Genomic DNA, 19,247 nt, shown 5'->3' on the forward strand with positions numbered 1-19,247 from the left:
GGCCCAGAACAAGGCCCCAAAGCCTGCTACAAGTCTAAAGCATCTTCCAGTGGGGACCCACAGCAAAGGGTCACAAACAACCGGACAAGCCCGGAAGGAAAAGAGCAAAATCAACATCAAGATAAAAGCTGCCATTGTCACCTCCCCACGGGTCTCACCCACATCTGTGTCACCCAGTCCACGACCAAAAGACAAGCGCAGTTTCTTTACGTGTCTCTAGGCTCCATGCGCCTCCTCCAGGTCTCCTTCTGGCTCCATCCTGCTCCTTCCTCAGTCTCCTCTGCAGCTTCTCCTCTTCCTGCTCAGCTCCACCCTCTCTTGGGTGGGGCAGGGAACCTCCCCCTTTCCTGGGGACCACCCTGTTACAAGAGCATCCCTCAGTGTGGGGAGAAACCAGAGTACCTCGTATCAGCTGGGACCAACCCTGACAGAGAGACAAAAAAAATAAAAATAAAAAAAATAGTAATAAAATAAATAAAATAAAAGACCTCCAAAAAATAAGGGGGGGAGACAAAAGAGATGGTGAGAAAGTTCAAATCCGGGCAGAACAAAAATATGAGTGGGGGGAGAAGGCAGCTGTTGGAGTGGAAACTAGAGTTGTCCACACCCACTCTGGAGAGGAGAAAGCTGTCTGCTGTGGATCTAGCTGTGGGAGATAGCGCATGAGTGCTGTGGTGACTCAGGCCGAGGGGTGTCCCAGTGAGGAAGGCAAAGCTTAGAAAGGTAAGATACCTGTGACCCATTTCCTGCTGGGAATCAAGTAGATACAGTGAGGCTGCACTGGAGCAGCACCAAAGACAGCCCACAGACTGCAGAGACACAGGTCTCAGTCTCAGACAGAAGGGCCAGCTGCACTGACACAGGCATGAGCAAAGTCGGTGCACAGCACTCTGATGAGTGACGGCCCCTCCAGGGCCCACCCCAACCATGGAAGGCTCAGCTATAGTCACCTCCCCCTGACACACAGCACCATCACACGGAAAAGGGACACTCTGCAACCTTAATGTACAGAAAGCAAATAATGAGAAGATGAGAAAACACAACAAATAGCTACCTTAGTCCTCGGGGGAAATACTATACCACAGAGAGAGAACAAATTTCTAGAAGGCAAACACAATAACATGGAAGATTTCTTCTTCTTATCAGATAAACAATTCAAAATTGTTTAAAATTTGACATTTCAAATTCAAAGAATTCAAAATTCAAAGAAATGGAGGAGAGCTCAGAAAAGCTGATTTATACAAGAAAATTCAGAAAAACAAATGAATGTCCTGTGAGAGAAGATGAATGAACAGAATATCAAAACTGAAGCTTTATTTTTTATTTGTATTTATGTATTTTTATGGTATTGTTCATTTTTATGCATTGTTTAATTTCTCCTCTCAGGTGTATTCCCATAAAATTCCCACCACCAAGACACCCATGGACTGTCCCCATAGTCTCTTGTGCTCTTCCCTCCCTGCAAAACTGAAGCTTTAAATAAGAAAATGGAGATGCGGGCCTCCCCGGTGGCACAGCGGTTGAGTGCTGGGTTGCGAGGCTGCCCGTAGCCTCTGCAGCGCAGGTTCAATCCCCGGCTGCTCCCCGGCCACCGGAGGAGGGTCCCGCATGGCGCGCAGACCTCTCTTGCCGCCCGCTGCTCCCCTCAGCAGTGTACTTCGGTCCTTCTGCCTGCTCTGCTCCCCGCTCTGGCTCTGGTGAATTCTCTCACCCTCCCATGCTTCTGACTGTACCCAGTGCTTATATAAATAAATAAATAAATCTTAAAAAAAAAAAAAAAACCCTCTTTAAAAAAAAAGAAAATGGAGATGCAGAATGTAAAAAGATCAATAGAGGAGATTAAAAAATTTCTAGAGAAAGCTAAGGAAGTAAAATAGAGCAAATGAAAGATCAAATCAATGACCTTGAAGGTGAAAATGCACAGAAAATAAATGAAGAAACACTTCTAGAATTATCTGATGCCACAAGGAAAAGCAATATAATAATAATCGGTATCCAGAAGGGGAAGAGAGAGCTCTAGAAGGGGACAGGAAACTTATTTAAAGAAATAACAGGAAAATTTCACAAATCTAGAAAAGGAACTAAACACACAAGCTAGAAAAGAATACCAGGGACGCCCTGGTGGTGCAAGGGGATAAGCACCACACTATGAAGCAATCCGCAGCCTCTGCAGCAGTTCAATCCCCAGCCGGCCAGGGAGCAACCCACATGGTGCAGCAGACCTCTCCTGTCTCGCCTGCTGCTCCCCTCAGCAGTGTATTTCAGTCAGTCTGCCTGTTCTGTTTCTCACTCTGTCTCTGGTGAATCCTCTCACCCCCTGCATCTCTGGCCTGTACCCCAACTCTTATATGCATAAATAAATAAATCTTTAAAAAATTAAAAAAAAATACCAGTTTACATAAAACAGAGCGAGGCTGGCACCAAGACACACAGTGAAACTTCCAAAAATTCAAGACAATGAAAGAATACTGAAGATGGGTAAAGGGAAGAAGCAGAATACCTATAAAGGAATCTGATCAATCTAACATCTGACTTCTCTGAAGAAACACTACCAGCAAGGAGACATTGGAAAGATGTGATCAAAATACTTAAAGATTAAAAACTGGCAGCCAATATTACTCCATCCTGCAAGACTCACCTTCAGATATAGGGGAGAAATAGGGAGCTTCTCAGACAAACAGAAACTGAAGGAGTTTGCTAATACTAGACCCTCCCACTACCCCCCCACACACCTGAAATGCTAAAATGAGCTTTTGTATCTAAATAGAAGGGAAGAACATTCACAAAAAAATGTACAAGGAAACAGAACCACAAAATTCATGGACAAGATGGCAACAGACCTTCATCTATCAATAATCTCTCTTAGTGCAAATGGGCTGAACTCACCAATTAAAAGACACAGAGTGTCTGGTTGGATTAAAAAATGGAATCTAATTTTCTGCTATTTCCAGGCAGCACAACTTAGCTCCAAAATAAACACTGCCTCAGAGTAAAGGTTTCAAAAACAATCCTTAAAAGCAAATGGGAACCAAAGGAAAGTGGGGACAATCATATAAGTATCAAATAAAATAGACTTCTACCTAAAATAGGTAAAAAGAGACAGAGATGGACACTATAGAATGATTAAGGGAACAATAATTCAGAAATACATAACATTCATCAACATATATACATCAAATGAAGGTTCATCAAAAAATATAAGATAATTACTAGCAAGTCTGAAAATAGACAACAGTAAAACACATCTGTGGCAGGGGGTTTCAATACCCCACTGTCACCAATGGATCTGTTAACCAGATAGAAAATAAATAAGAACACAATAGTCTTAAAGAAAGTACTAGACCACATAGACTTCATAGGCATTTTTAGGACACTGTGACCCTGAAAAACCTGAATACACATTCTTCTCGAGTGCATATGGAACACTTTCCAGGATTGATCCCATATTGGGTCAGAAGACAAATATCAAAAAATTTATAATGAATGAAATCATACCTAGTGTCTTCTCTCACCACCCATAAAGACATCAAAGTAGAAATCAATCACAAAATAAATCAGGGAAAACTCTAATATGTGGATACTGAACAACACAATACTGAATGATTGTTGGGTTAATGAGGAAATCAAAGAAGAAATTTAAAAAGTACTTCAAGACAAATGACAACGAGGATACAACATCCTATAATTTATGGGAGACAGCAAAAGCAGTATTGAGATGGAAGTATACATCAAATCAGGACCAATCAAGAAATAAGAAAGAGCTCAAATAAATAATCTCAAGAGGAAATCCTATACTTTCAAAACATAAACAATAATGTCAAACATTTTCTCAAGAAAAATTTAAAAAATAAATAAATGAAATTGTCAAGGGAGTAAGGTTACATTTATCCTGTCAAAGTCTTTTAGATAAATAACTTTGCCAAATTAGAAGGCCTGAAAGATGTTTTATCATTTTTTCCCTTCTCTTGCAACAATGACACAAGAATCCATTGTCCAGCACTGGTGTAAGACTGTCCCAAGATTTCTACAACAAGGTCTCCTCCAGCTTTTGGAATTAAGTGAGGATATTTATAGGACAAAAGTGGGACTGAAGAAAAAATAATTCACCTTGGAGTCAGAAGAATTGAATTTAAACCTCAAAGTTGCCAACTTTCTCATGTGACCCTCAGTTACTCCTCTGAACCCCAGTTTATCCCATAGGGGAAAAAAGACTGCAATAACATTTGTCATATCTAATGTTGCAATAGTTATATAAAATAATATTTGAAAAAAATAGCACAACACATGAATCCCTGTGGTGCTCTGATGCTTTGTGAATTTGAATGTAAAGACTATCACTGCTGTATCACTTCATAGTCTACAGGTGCCTTCTTTCCATCTTCACAATAACCATCTACCCTATTTTACAGTCAAAAGAACTAAGGCAGAGAGAAATTAAGTGATTTACTTATTAAACATTCTTTTGGTAGTTAAGAAATACAAGCAAGGTCAAACCCAAGTCTTCTGAACCTTACTTGTCTGAGTCAAAAATCTCTTTCCATTGCTTTTTTCCCTGTTTCTTTCTTTTTTTTTTTTTCATAGAGAATTGGGGTGTAGGCCAAAGATGAGAAGATTCACCAGAGACAGAGTAGGGAGCAGAAATAGGTAGATTTACTGAAATTCACAGCTGAGGGGAGCAGCGGGTGAGAGGTCTCTTGTACCCTATGTGGGTTAGCTCAGCCATAGAGTCTGAGACTTAACCCCAGGGCACTTTTCTGAGCTTCATTTAATTTCACCTTGGTCTCCAAATCTGGGCTAGTTTTGCTTCTTCCCTAAAGGAAAACAAATTTTCATTCTCAACTAGCATCTGGCTAGCTTTAAAAAAGTTAATAATTTCAGGGGCCTCCCAGGTGGTGCAAGGGGTTAAGCACCACACTATGAAGCAGTCTGCAGCCTCTGCAGCATGAGTTTGATCCCCGGCGGCCAGAGGCGAAGCTAACCTCTCTTATCTCACCCGCTGCAAACCTCAGCAGTGTACTTCAGTCAGTCTGCCTGTTCTGTTCTATGAATCCTCTGTCTCTGGTGAACCCTCTCACCTTCCACATCTCTGGCCTGTACCCTGTCTCTTGTATGCATAAATAAATAAATCTTTTTAAAAAATTAACAATTTCAGACTTATAGAAAATTTTCAAGAACAGTACAAAAATCCCACATATCCTTCACCCAGATTCCTTCAAATGCTTACATTTTACCACCATTCCCCTTCTGTGTTAAGCAAGGGGAATGCAGGCAGAGGAAGCTTCCAGGTTGAAATGAGTCTTTTCAGAGTCTTAAGCAGAAAAGCCAAAATATATTAATTAGTTTTTGATTCCTAGAAGTATCACACATTCCTCATGTGGAGCTTAGATTGGAGCTATGCTTCTCAATGGGGTAGATTTTGACCCCCAGGGGTCATCTGGCAATGTCTGGAGACATTTTGGATTGTCGGAAATGGAGAGGGAGTCACTACTAGCACATAGTAAATAGAGACAAGATGTGTTTAAACACCGTAAAATGATAATAAATAAATAAATAAACACCATAAAATGGACTGGATACCATCACTCTCATTCACACACACACACACACACACACACACACACCCCATAACAAAGAATTACCTTGTTCAAAATGCCAATAGTGGAGAAGTTGAAAATTCTTCACCTTGTTCAAGTTTTAACCAAATTTTGTCTGTTAACCAAGTTCAATAACTGTTAGGACCTCAGCATCAACATCATCAGAGAACATGTTAGAAATGCAAGTTCTCAGGCCCATGAGCAATCAGAAACTGTAGAGGTGTGGCTCAGTAATCTGCATTTTAATATGCCTTCTAACTGGGGCCTCCCTGGTGGCCTAGGGGTTAAGTCTCAGCGATATCACCTCTACGGCCTGAGTTCGATCCTGGCCAAGGAGCTAACCTACATATGAGCCAGCAGAGCTCTCCTATCCCACCCGCTGATCCTCTCAGCAGTGCATTTCAGTAAATCCACCTGCTCTATTTCCCAATCTGTCTCGGGTAATTCCTTGGTTAGAGTACAAAGATGGGTCTTATCTTAAAAAACAATGAACAATATTTTAAGGAATAAAATTAGTAATTTAAAAACATGCCAGGACAAAGATCAAGAATATTTATAGGGGGTCTCCCCAGTGGCGCAGCTGATTGAGTGCCCCGCTGTGAAGCTGTCCACAGCCTCTGCAGTGTGAGTTCGATTCCAGCCTGCAAGCAAGAATGCCACACGGTGCAGCAGACCTCTCCTGTCTCGCCCGCTGCTCCCCTCAGCAGTGTATTTCAGTCAGTCTGCCTGTTTTGCTCCCCGCTCTGCCTCTGGTGAGGTGAATCCTCTCACCCTCCCATGCCTCTGGCCTGTACCCCAGCTCTTGTATAAAAAAATAAATAAATCTTTAAAAAAAAGAATATTTATAGGAATATAAAAATATCTAGTACCTAAAAAGGTTAAATGCACAATAGTTGATATTCAATCACAAATGACCAGTCATGCAAAGAAGCAGAAAAATACGACATATAATACAAGAAAAACTTATCAATTGAAACTGAGAAATTACAGAATTTAGTAGACAAAGATACTGGAACAATTATGATGACTGTATTTTATGTCTGAAAACTATAGGGGAGATTGAATATGTGGAGACATGGAAGATATAAAAAAGGATCCAAGTTGAACTTCTCGAAATGAAAACCATGTCTGAAATAAAAAAAGCACTGGGTTGGATTAACAAGAGATTATATATTCCTGGAGAAAAGATTAAGGAATTTAAAGGCAAAGCAATAGAAACTATCCAAAACAAACAGAGAAAAAAAATTTTTTAAATTATTAATAGATACTAGATGATCTGATGATTTTACTCACATGTGAAACGTTGAGAAATAAAACAAAGCACCTGACAAAATTAAACTAAAACAAACACTGGAAATATGACTGCAGAATTGAGGCTACTGAAGGGGAAACTTGAGGGTAGGGTCAAAAGGGGGAGGAAACCAGTGGTCTATGCAAAGGGCAAGGGTGTTTGGAAGTGGGTGTAGTGTGGTGACCTACATCTGAGGAGGTGTGAGCATGGTACTTCAATAATAAGAAAATATTAAAAGAATAGAGCATCAGTAAATTATAGCACAGCACAAAGGACCGCACAAAGTGATGAAATATACCTGGTGTCCCCTAAAGAAGTAGAGGTATCAAAAATATCTGAAAAAATAATGGTTGAAAAATTTTCCAAACTTAATGAAAACTAAGCCCACAAATCCAAAATACATAATACATACATAAAGCAAACTACATGCACAAGATAAAGACTATACTGAGTCTCAAATTACTTAAGTGTCAATGATAAAGAGAAAATCTTAAATGCAGACAGAAAAAAAATGCATTAGTAAAGAAGAACAAAGTTTTAAAAAAAGACTAAATGTTTTATCTTTTTTTATATAAGTTTCTTTTTTTTTTTTTTTAAAGATTTATTTATTTATTTATACAAGCACTGGGTACAGTCAGAAGCGCGGGAGGGTGAGAGAATTCACCAGAGCCAGAGCGGGGAGCAGAACAGGCAGAAGGACCTAAGCACACTGCTGAGGGGAGCAGCGGGCGGCAGGAGAGGTCTGCGTGCCGTGCAGGACCCTCCTCCGGTGGCCGGGGAGCAGCCAGGGATCGAACCGGCGCTGCAGAGGCTGCGGGCAGCTTCGCAACCTGCGCTCAACCGCTGCGCCACCAGGGAGGCCCTAAATGTTTTATCTTAAGATCAGGAACAAGTGCCTTCCTGGTGGCGCAGGGGGTTAAGCACAGCACTATGAAGCAATTTGCAGCTTCTGCAGCGCAGGTTTGATTCCTGGCCGGTCAGGCACAACAGACCTCTCCTGTCTCGCCCACTGCTTTCCTCAGCAGTGTATTTCAGTCAGTCTGCCAGTTCTGTTCCCTATGCTGTTTCTGGTGAATCCTCTCGACCCACCCCATGCCCCCGCACCTCTGGCCTGTATCCCAGTTCTTGTATGCATAAATAAATAAATCTTTAAAAGAAAAGATCAGGAACAAATCTAGAATGACTAATCTCACTACTTGTATTCAACATTTTACTGGCAGCCTATTCCGTGCAGTGAGGTAGGAAAAAGAACTAAAGGGTCCACACTGGAAGAGAAACAGTGAAAGTTTCTGTATTCATAAGACATAGTTATCTATGTTAAATATCTGCTGTACTCCACCAAAAATCTACTGGAAGTAATAAGTGAGTTTTCAATGCTGTAGGATACATGGGCAGTATAAAAATCAGTTGTATTTCTATATACTAGTAACCAACAATTTAAAAAGCCATACCATTTATAATAGCATGTAAAAATGAAATATATAGGGATGTATCTGACCGAAATGTGCAAGACTACACTCTAAAAACTACAAAACTTTGCCTAGAAAAATTAAATATAAATAATTGGAGAAAAATGCTTTGTGAATGGGTGGAAGACATAATGTTGCCAAATTGTCAAATTTTTCTTAAGTTGATCTACAACTCAATGCAATGCCAATCAAATTGCAGCACAGAACCTGGAAAAGAATTGAATAATTCTAAAATTCATATGGAAATGCAAAGGGCGTAGCAGAACCAAAACTAATTTGAAAAAGAGCAAAGTTGGATGGATAATACTACCTGATTTCAAGATTTATTATAAAGCTGGATATCAGAACAGTGTTGCACTAAGATAAATATATGCAAAAATATCAATGGAATACAAATAGAGAGTTCAGAAATAGACACACACATATACAATCAATTATTTTTCAACAAAGTTGCAGAAACAATTCAACAAATGGTGCTGGAACAATTGGCTATCCATAGGCAAAAAAATAAAAATTCCACCATGACCTCCATGAACAGAAACAATTAATTCCTTATCTTGCACCATACATAAAAATTAACTCAAAAATTATAGTTCTAAATCTAAGGAAATAAAAGAGACAGTCTTTGTGACTTTAAGCAAGGCAAACATTTCCTAGATATGACGCTAAAGTACTGTTCATAAAATTAAAAATTAATAAAGTGTACTTCATCAAAATTAAAAATTCCTGCACTTTGAAAGACACTTGGTACAGAGTGAAAAGACAAATCACATATTCCAAGAAAATATTCTCAAGTCATGTATATGATAAAGGAATTATATCTAGAATATAGAAAAACTCTCTAAACAATCATATTTTTACAAGCTAGCCCAGCAAAGAGATGGACAAAAGATTTACACAATATGGAAAATGATATACCGATGGCAAATAAGCACCTGAAAAGATGCTCAACATCATTTACTCATAAGAAAATGAAAAGTGGGGCCTCCCTGGTGGCATAAAGGGTTTAGACAAAACCCATGAAGCTATCTGCAGCCACTGCAGCATGAGTTCGATCCCTGGCCAGGAAGATACCCACTTGGCGCAGCAGACCTCTCCTGTCTCGCCCACTGCTTTCCTCAGCAGTGCATTTCAGTCGATCTGCCTGTTCTGTTCCCCACTCTATCTTTGGTGAATCCTCTCACCCTCGCCCCACACCTCGGGCCTGTACCCCGATTCTTGTATGCATAAGTAAATAAATCTTTTTTTAAATTTTTTTTTTTAAAAAAAAGGGCTTTCCCTGGTGGCACAGCGGTTGAGTGCTGGGTTGCGAAGCTGCCCGCAGCCTCTGCAGCGCCAGTTTGATCTCCGGCCACCATTGAGGGTCCCACATGGCACCACAGACCTCTCCTCCCACGCCCGCTGCTCCCCTCAGCAGTGTATTTCGTCAGTCTGTCTGTTCTGTTCCCTGCTCTGGCTCTGGTGAATTCTCTCACCCTCCCGCGCTTCTAACGGTACCTAGTGCTTGTATAAATAAATAAATAAATAAATCTTTAAAAAAAAAAAAAAGAAAATTAAAAGTAAACTCATTTAATATAATGTCTAATATGAAAAAAAAAAGATCATAGCAAGTTTGTGAAGATATAGAACAACTGAATGTTTATACGTGCTTGTAGGAATGTAAAACGTAGGAATGTAAAACGGGACAACCAGCTTGGAAGTCTCTTTAAAAGTTACACATACCCCTAACATTTAGCCCAGCCATTCCATTCCTTAACATTTATTCCAGAGAAGCTAAAGGATAGGTCCACATGCAGACCTGAACATAAACAGTCAAAGTAGCATTATTTGTAATAACCAAAAAAGGAAGCAACCCAAACTCTGTCAACAAGAGGATAGTGAACAAATTGTTCCACAGTCAGGCCTCACTTAATGCTATCAATAGGTTCTTGGAAACAGCAACTTGAAGTGAAATGAATTATAACAAAAGCAGGTCCTTGAATAATGTAATTTTGTTCAGAATAGGGAGGATGTTTTTATCTCATCCAAGTTCTACAAAATGATACCGAATAAAGGATGTTATTCAAGAACTTGCTGTAGAGCTGAGAAAGGAAGGGTTCCAGTGACATATCCACATAATGAAATATTACTCAGCAGGAACAAGTAATGAACTATTGCCACACACTATAATATGGATGAATCCCAAGTTAATTATCCTGGGTGAAAGAAATCTGACCACTCTCCCTCCCAAATATATTCTGAATAAAATCATTAATATAAAATTCAAGCAAAAGTAAATTATCTCTAGTGATGACTAGTAATAAGTGGTTGCCTGTGGGTACAGGAGCAGGCAAGGACAGGAGGGAGAATTTACAAAGGGTTATGAGGACATTTTGGGGGTGAAGGACATGCTCATTACCTTAAATGTGGTAAAGGTTTCATGGGTGTATACACATGTCAAAACTTACCAGATTTTTAATGCATGGAGTTTGTCAATTGTATATCAATAAAGTTGTTAGCTCTTGAAACTAAGTTCAATTCATCATCAGTTATCACCAGTCATGTTAGTACATTAGCCATATAAAGTTTTGATAACCACATGTGGTTAATGTCTACCATTTTGGAGAGCACAATGTAAAACATTTCCATCACCACTCAAAGTACTACTGGACAACACTGATCTAATTCACACATAAACAAGCATCTGTTTCTCTTATTTCTCCTACATCTAGCTACCCCAGACTTTAAGTACTGAATAAGCATGGCAGCATGGCATTGATACATTACTGATAAATTACCTGAGGATTTTTAAAAGCAGATTTTTATTAAGCTTATTTTAATGCAACTTTGCAGCAAAGCAAAATATACATTTTGTTCTTAAACATAATGCTTCCATGGATAGCATTTAATTCGTTTTCTCCAAAGCTCAAGTTGAGGGTAATTTTAAACTAAACAGCATATAAAAAAAAACAAAACAGATAACACACTCTTGGAACTTACTTTCTCCTTGTAATCAAAGTGTTATAACTTCAAGACAACACCTAAATGAGAATATAAATTTTTCCCCTATATTCACAGATAGTTCATGACTTAGTCTGATATATGTAGCACGTTTCAAAATATGCTACAAAATGCAAATGAAGTTTCCTATTTTAAAGAGTTAGACATAAACTCACAACAAATATAATCAGGAGTTTCAAAGGTGAGAACAGACATTAAAATGGAACACTGTGGTGATACACATGGAAATGTTTCACATTCAACTAACAGTTCATAAAATTAGGACAGAGAAGTTGATGAACTTAGTATTCTCCCTGAAGCTCTTTTCCTTCCTTCACTATAGCTCTCAATTTTGAGAGAGGTGATTAAAAAGATTCACATTCTATTTTCTGCCCCCATTCTCGTAACCTATGGACTTGGAAGGCAGAGTCTATGTTTGCTGGGTGTTTTTGTTTCAATACACAGAATGCAGGGCTGAAATTCTCAGCCTTCCTGTTCCAAAGCTTATACACTAACCCTTTCTGCACAGTTTGACCTCTGAGTCATCTCTCTCTTAGAAATGGAATACAGAAAAAGGCAACTGGGGTTGGGGGCAGAAGGGAGGCTGGTGACCATACAGACCAACCAAGATAACTCCTAAGCAGTGCATTGTAGTAGAAAAGCAAGAAGTACAAAAATAGAAACCAAGTCCCTCTGTTGTTTGCAGAAGCAAACTCACAAGGCAGTTTCACTTACTTTTTTACACCGACAGAGCCATTTTCCTTGTTTTCCATGTCAACAGATAGCATGGGAAGGCTGCAGGGATCCTTTACTTCAGCAACTAATCAATAAGGGAAAAAAGCTTGTGTTTAATTCTTAGAATGTGAAAGAAGAATATATATTCTGAATTGGAAACATAATGATCCCTTTTACAGCTTCACACCGGTTCATGTATATTTGTTTAAATCTCTCGCTCCCTCAGCGATTGGAGAGATGTGATTAAACCCAAAGAACTGGAGGAGACGGATTTGGGTGCTTTCATCTGTACTGGCACTCCCACCCTTGACAAATAAGCATTTGCAAATGAAATCGAATCCTCGTTCCAAACAAGTGCTCTGTGAATTGGCACAGCGTCCTCTGAGTACCAAGCTCTCACTTAAGACATTGCAACTCGTAAATGAGTCAAAGTCAAGAAAACAATCCCCCTTTTCCTGGCCCCTTCCCACCATGGGTTTGAATTCTTGTTTTCTTACAGCATGTTTTTTGTTGTTTTTTTTTTTAGGTCCACTCCCACTGCTCCTATAATTTTTTCATTGCAATGCAGAAGGGCACTTAAAGCTTTTGTCAGCAAGTATTCCCCCACCTCACATATTCGAGAGCCTCAAAAACCTGTCCATGCTGTAGTAAAGCAGGATGCTCACAAAAATGTCAGATAGCCCCTTAGCATAGAAAGGTGTTTGTGTGTGTGTGTGCGCGTGCGTGCGTGTGCGTGTGTAAGAGAAGGGAGGCAGCTCATTAGATTTATGTAAAAATCACCAAAACATTCAAGAGATATAGTAGTAGCATCCATCACTGTCTTTTTGTTTAGTAGGATGAAGACTATGAAAAAATAAAAACCCCTCACAATTAATATGCAATTAGCAAGATGAAAAAGGCATGAACAAAACTGCTTAAAAAATAGTTCTGAAACGTGCTTGTTCTTCTACAGCTGAAGCCATAAATTAAATACATTTCCTCTCAAATCACTTTATACTTCGGCACTCCTTCCCTAGGGATTACTCTGACATGACAAGTGCATCATTTAGTACATTCACAAGATTTTATCACTGTTAGAGAAGTAGATGATTAACAAATAATACTGTGTGGGATCATCTCCACTACACACACACACACACACACACACAAACTTGCAGTTGCTAAACCACTTCCATCATTCATAGAGAAATCCAACATTTAATATACATATAGATATTAACATACATTCACACACCGTTACAGAGTAGACAGAAGATAGTGCAGCTCCAAGCCAAAAGAATGATTTCACTTCAGTTGGAAACTGTTATACATTCACCATTTCTAAGCATCTCAGAAACAAAACAAAACAAAACAAAACACTCACAATGATACTCTGCAACACCACACTACATTGTATTACTATTATTATTATATTATTTTCTTTTTTGTGGAAGAGTAAAAAGAAAACCTACCTAGAAGCAACTAAAACATGTCATTTTTTATAGGCTTATCAAGAACAGCCAAAGAAACCCCAATGTTTTCTTTCACAAAGTAGGCTGGCAAAGGAATTCAATAAGGAGGTACAATTTGACACAGTGAAATAAAACCAGGCTGGCTCTCAGCCAACATGACGTTAGGAATCACACACGAGCTGCACCAACTGCCTTCTGGTTCATGGCTGACTTTTTAAAGCTACAGTGTGCCTGTTCACTTTTGCTAACTACCTTCAGCACAATTAGTGGAAGTGCATGAATCACGAGCTCCCGAGTTGCAGAATTCTCACTGCACCTGTCTTGTACAAAGAAAAACAAGCAATAGCCATAGCCTCTTATTTTCTCCCTTTCCTCCGTTCTTTCTGTCTTTGCTGTTGGTCTGAGCATGAATGTCAAACTATTTCTTTTTCTATCATGTGGGAGAAAAAAAGAAGAGAAAGAACCCAGTGCTTGGGAGCTATAACTAGCGAACACTCCTGCGATACTCTTTCTTCCTAATAGAGACTCGTGGACAAAGTTCCCAAGGCTGCCTTTTAAATAATCCCTTTGTGAGAATCAGAAAAGCACTGCCAGCAGAAAATCCCTTTACATCATTATGTGGGAAGTAACATACTCCAGAAAAGATGCAAAATAGATGACCAGATCTGAGAATGCCCACATTCTTTTATTTTGCCATTTGTGGTGCCAGATGAAGTCAGCAAAAATCAAAACAAGACAAACCTTACTCTACAAAATGAAAACAATTAGGTTGGGAGATTTAATTTTAACTGTTTATCCCAGCTGCACGAAACAGCATACATAATTCAGCAAACTCAACCACCACATATTATCTATGAGCACCTGGTACTATATCAGTTAGTCATAAAAAAGAAGATATTGTGCCAGTGTGCCCCCATTCCCCATCCTAAATTCCAGTTTGAAAATTTGGATATGGAATAAGGAAGCTGGGCGTGATCTTTTGTTTAAGTTATCCAGTCTTACAGTTCTCATGCTTGGCTGGGAACCACTGCTCCAGGAAAACATGTCCATGCACCAATGTGCTGCACACACACAGGACACATACATGGTTGTCAATTAAATAAACACCAATCAATATTGGACACTTCTGGGTCAAAATGCCAATAAAATCACTCAAGATAGGGCAGAGAACACAGGTTCTCAAAAAGGATCCTAGGAAAAAATCATCTGTTGCTATATAACATTGTAGCTACCAGACAATATGGAGAAAAAAGCTGTTATTCTCCCTTTTCCTTACTAATTTTTAAGGGCAGTACAAGAGCAGAAACTACCATCTAAATTTGCAACCTGAGTTTCAAAAGTCAGGATTTTTTTTTCTCCTTACTTATTCCAAGATAATACCAGAAAAGTTCAACTTCCTGAAAGATTATTGCTGAGAAAGAATCCAAGTGCTTTCTCTGCCCACCTGCCCCTTTGAAAAAGCAAACAATGATAATTAGAGATGAATCTCAAGTGTTCATATACTTTTGAGTAACTATTTTGTTTTTTTGCATGTGGCTCAAACAGGTGGCTCTTTATCACCACCAATCAAAATCAAGTCTTCTTGAGGTAGCTCTTTCACCAGTAGATTTCAAATGCTTTTGTACTTGACCTGAAACTCCTGAACTCTTCTCCAACTAAATTCAAATGGAGGTAGGCCAGGCTGTGAGGCCTGCTCGCAAGGGAAGGGGATGAGTATGTCCTGTTAGCACCATCTTTCTATTGCTTAGAAGGAAACCAAGTTCAGTTCATCACAGCTGAACGCAGAGAAGCAAAGAAAATATTGTTACACCCAACTCTTCCCGAGACACACTCACAGAAGAAAAGATTATATGAAATTTTTTCCAAGAATTTCTTCCTATATATAGAAAAGGACATCCTCTGCTGTTTTGCCTGCTGTGATCAAAAGTTTGCCTTACAGATGAGGGTGAGGGCTTCAGGTGTTGTAGGAAACCATCCCTATTTTATTAAAAAAAATAAAAGCTGCAAAGACACTCTAAATTCTAATAGGTTTCACTTTGCAGTGTGTTGCTAACTAATAAATTGACATTTATGAGTATGTGTATTGTGTATATAAATGTATATTATATGCATATTAGTATATATACTATATGTCTACTTCCTCTTCACTATCTCCAACAAACTCTTCTCTGCCTCCAACAAACTCTTCTCTGCTAATAAAAATGATGATATGTGTGTGTACTGGTGCATGAGACATGTGTGTAACAAAAATGAAGAGTGTGTGTAATGTATGTGTGTAATGAGTGTAACTTATGTGTTATGTATAATGCATGTGCGTGTCTGTGTGGTAGAGTGTCAACGTGTCTGGTGATAGAGAGGAATGCAGACAAACAAGACCTCTGTCCGGGATATGGGATGTGTTAAAAAAAGAAAAAAAATCATGGAGATCTTGGTGTGGGGATACCAAATTAGAACTTTCCGGATCAGTTGGGAATGGGCTCCGGCAAGAGGGAAAGTGGGTCAAGACGGGCATGGGTACTGGTGCCTGCCTAGGATTTCTCTTATAGATCAGCACTCACCCCCCAGAGAAGAGGGGGCGCCATCCCCAAGGAGCCAGCCCCCCTGCCTCCCGACTCAGACAGAATCAGCCCTTAGGAGGGTCCAGTCAGCATTGCTGAGCGCGGACCTGAGTCCACGAGGCAGGAGAAGAAATCTCCAGAAGTCTCCCCAGAGCAGAGCTGAGCTGAGTGCGTCCCTAGAAGTGTCTTAAGGGAAAGTGAGGCGCAGCCTGAAGAGGGGGTGCTGGGGGGCAGGAGAAGGGAAGTCAAGAAGCCCCTTGGACCAGCCACGCCGACTGAGAGACAAACGACTCGCTTGTGACACCAGCGACTGGGAAGAAAAGTTTCAGGCTAAGACTTTCGAGAAGGACGTCTTAGTCTAGGGGCTCCCTGGGAGAGCCCGTCTCTGGAGGGGGAGTGGCGCTCGCTGCACCCAGCGGAGCCGTGCCACTACCCGGTCGCATCCTGCAAGTTTTGCCCCTTAGCCCCGGGCGGATCCCAGCTCTCCGCAGGGCAGGGCGCGCTTCTGCCCCCTTTTCCACTCCAGGGTGACAGATTCCACGCTCACGGGTGCAACAAGCGGCAGGAGCACTGGACACACAGCAGAGACGAAGGAGGGCAGGGCTGTTTTTATTGTATTTTTCTTCGTTTCTTTTCATCCGGGAGAAGGGAGAGCACAGGCGCGTTCCCACTGCCCTCTCGGCACGAGCGGATCACTTACCTCCCCACATGGCCAGCGCCGGGAGGCTTTCCCCCGCGCGGAGCTCGCCTGCAGCCACGCGCCCAGCCCCGGAGCAGCCCGCCGCGCGCGCGGCATGCCGGGACTTGTAGTCCCGGGGCACTTGTAGTCCTCCGCGGGCTGGCTGGGTGGGGCGAGGGTCCGACAGCTGGGCGGGAAGGAAGGCGGGGGGAGGCCAGGAAGGGAAGGACTTGGGCAGGGACTTTGTAAATATTGGGGAGGATATTTGCACGAACTTAAAACCTCCAGGGAACTGGGTGGGGTAGGGTGCGCTGGGGGGTGGGGGAGGGGAGAGGGCCCTCCTAGCCAAAGATATTTTAAAATTGAGGGTTTTCAGGAGAATACCATTTTCGTTCTTACTCACACATGCAACTCCGATGAAGTTTTAACTGGGTTTTGGCAGTAATGACAAGTAGAGTTCCCGGCCAAGTTCATATTATTTAGGGCCTTACTCTCCCTTCATCCTGAACAAACGCGTGGCATTCTTTGCTTGGAACAGCTAATATTCTGTTGCTCACAAAACTGCTTAAAGCCCCGGGCATGTTACAGGATGAATAATTGCACTTTACAGTTTGTAGAGCACTCTACACTTTGTAAAGCACTTTTTACTTTATTGGTTTATTATATGCAACCATAAAGCAGCACTGAGTTTGGCAGAGAAAAGCTCAAGATGCAGGAAGCTTTTTTTGTATTCTCACCTGCTCTGGTGGGAGCCACTCCCTATTATTCAATTGTTTCTCCAACCCTTAGCAGCTAAAAAAAGAAAGTGGGGAGGGGAGCTGCTGACATATTGGGGAGGGGGGGCGAGGTAAAACAAGGGGCACTTGCTGTACGGACTTTCTTGAAATAGCTGATCAATAAATCCTTATTCTACAAGGAAATAGCATGACCAAAAGAAGAATCTGTGGGCTGGAAGAGTGGAATAGGGAGGAAAAGACAGTTGTGATAATGCTAGAAACTGAACTCAGGCACACCTTGGAAATATTGCCGGTTGGGTTCCAGACCACTGCAATAAAGCCAATTTCACAATATAGCCAGTCAGAAGAGCTATTTGATTTCCCAGTGCATATAAAAGTTTTGTTTAAACTGTAGACTATTAAATGTGCAATAGTATTATGTCTAAAAAATAAACATACCTTAATTAAAAATACTTTAGTGGACCTCCCCGGTGGCACAGCGGGTTGAGCGCAGCGCTGTGAAGCTGTCCGCAGCCTCTGCAGTGCAGGCTCCATCCAGGTGGGCCAGGGGAGAATCCCATGTGGCGCAGCAGACCTCTCCTGTCTCACCCACTGCTCTCCTCAGCAGTGTATTTCAGTCAGTCTGCCTGTTTTGTTCCCCACTCTGTCTCTGGTGAAACCTCTCATCCTCCCATGCCTCTGGTCTGTACCCCAGCTCATGTATATAAGTAAATAAATCTTAAAAAAAAACAAAAAAAAACCACCAAAAATATACTTTAGTGCTTAAAAAATGCTCACCATCAACTGAGCCTCCAGTGAGCTAATGGCTGCTGACTTATCAGGGTGGTGGTTGCTGAAGGTTGAGGTGGTTGTGGCAAGTTCTTAAAATAAGATAACAATGAGGTTTGCTAAATAAATCTGTAGAGGGAGATACTGTTTGTTAGTATTTTACCCACAGTAGGCCTTTTTTCATAGTTGGAGTCCAACCTCTCAAATCCTGCTGCTGCTTATATCAACTAAATTTATGTAATACTTGAAATTCTTTGCTTTCATTTCAACAATATTCACAGCATCTTTGCCAGGAGTAAATTCCATCTCAATAAAGCACTTTGGGGCCTCCCCGGTGGCGCAGCGGTTGAGCGCTGGGTTGCAAGGCTGCCCGCAGCCTCTGCAGCGCCGGTTCGATCCCCTGCCGCCAGGGGAGCGTCCCACTTGGCGCTCAGACCTCTTCTGCTGCCTGCTGCTCCCCTCAGCAGTGTACCTCGGTTCTTCTGCCTGCTCTGCATCCTGCTCTGGTGAATTCTCTCACCCTCCCGCGCTTCTGACTGTACCCAGTGCTTGTATAAATAAATACATAAATAAATCTTTAAAAAAAAAAAAAAGAAAGCACTTTGGTCATCCATAAGAAGCAATTATTTATGTGTTAAAGTTTTATCATGAGATTAAAGCAATTTAGTCACATGTTCAGGCTCCACTTCTAATTCTAGTTCTTTTGCTATTTCCTCCAAATCTATAGTGACTTCCTCCACTGAAGTCTTGAACTCCTCAAAGTCATCCATGAGGGTCAGAATCGACTGTTTCCAAACTTCTGTAGGTGTTGACTTTTTTCCCCTGAAAATAATAATTTTAATGAATAACTGATGGGGTTAAAAAAAACTACATTAAAATAGACATTGTTATGTTCTCCCCAACTAATACTTACTGATAGGATGTGAGGGACCCTGGATATAATAGGAAAGAGTACATTTTTCTAAATGAGGGGGAAAAATTGCTTG

General features: G+C 40.8%; 1 protein-coding gene across 2 annotated transcripts in view; it reads right to left on the bottom strand.

Annotated features, from left to right (window-relative positions):
• Nucleotides 1-16,832, bottom strand: part of SAMD13 (sterile alpha motif domain containing 13) — a 45,503-nt gene extending 28,671 nt beyond the window's left edge. Inside the window, exons 1-2 of one of the 2 annotated variants that reach the window (XM_037499977.1) lie at nucleotides 16,778-16,832; nucleotides 12,069-12,153 (exon numbers count right to left, since the gene is read on the bottom strand). In XM_037499977.1, the coding sequence (XP_037355874.1) occupies nucleotides 12,069-12,153; nucleotides 16,778-16,787 (95 nt within the window). In that variant the 5' untranslated portion in view covers nucleotides 16,788-16,832. Of the gene's footprint in view, nucleotides 1-12,068; nucleotides 12,154-13,519; nucleotides 13,722-16,777 lie in introns of those variants that run through there. The other variant, XM_037499978.2, reaches the window with a different exon arrangement.
• Nucleotides 16,833-19,247: the final 2,415 nt, after the last annotated feature.

The sequence above is a fragment of the Talpa occidentalis genome, unplaced genomic scaffold (genome assembly GCF_014898055.3).
Source record: "Talpa occidentalis isolate TD23 unplaced genomic scaffold, MPIMG_talOcc4v2.1 talOcc4.9, whole genome shotgun sequence".
NCBI lineage: Eukaryota > Metazoa > Chordata > Mammalia > Eulipotyphla > Talpidae > Talpa > Talpa occidentalis.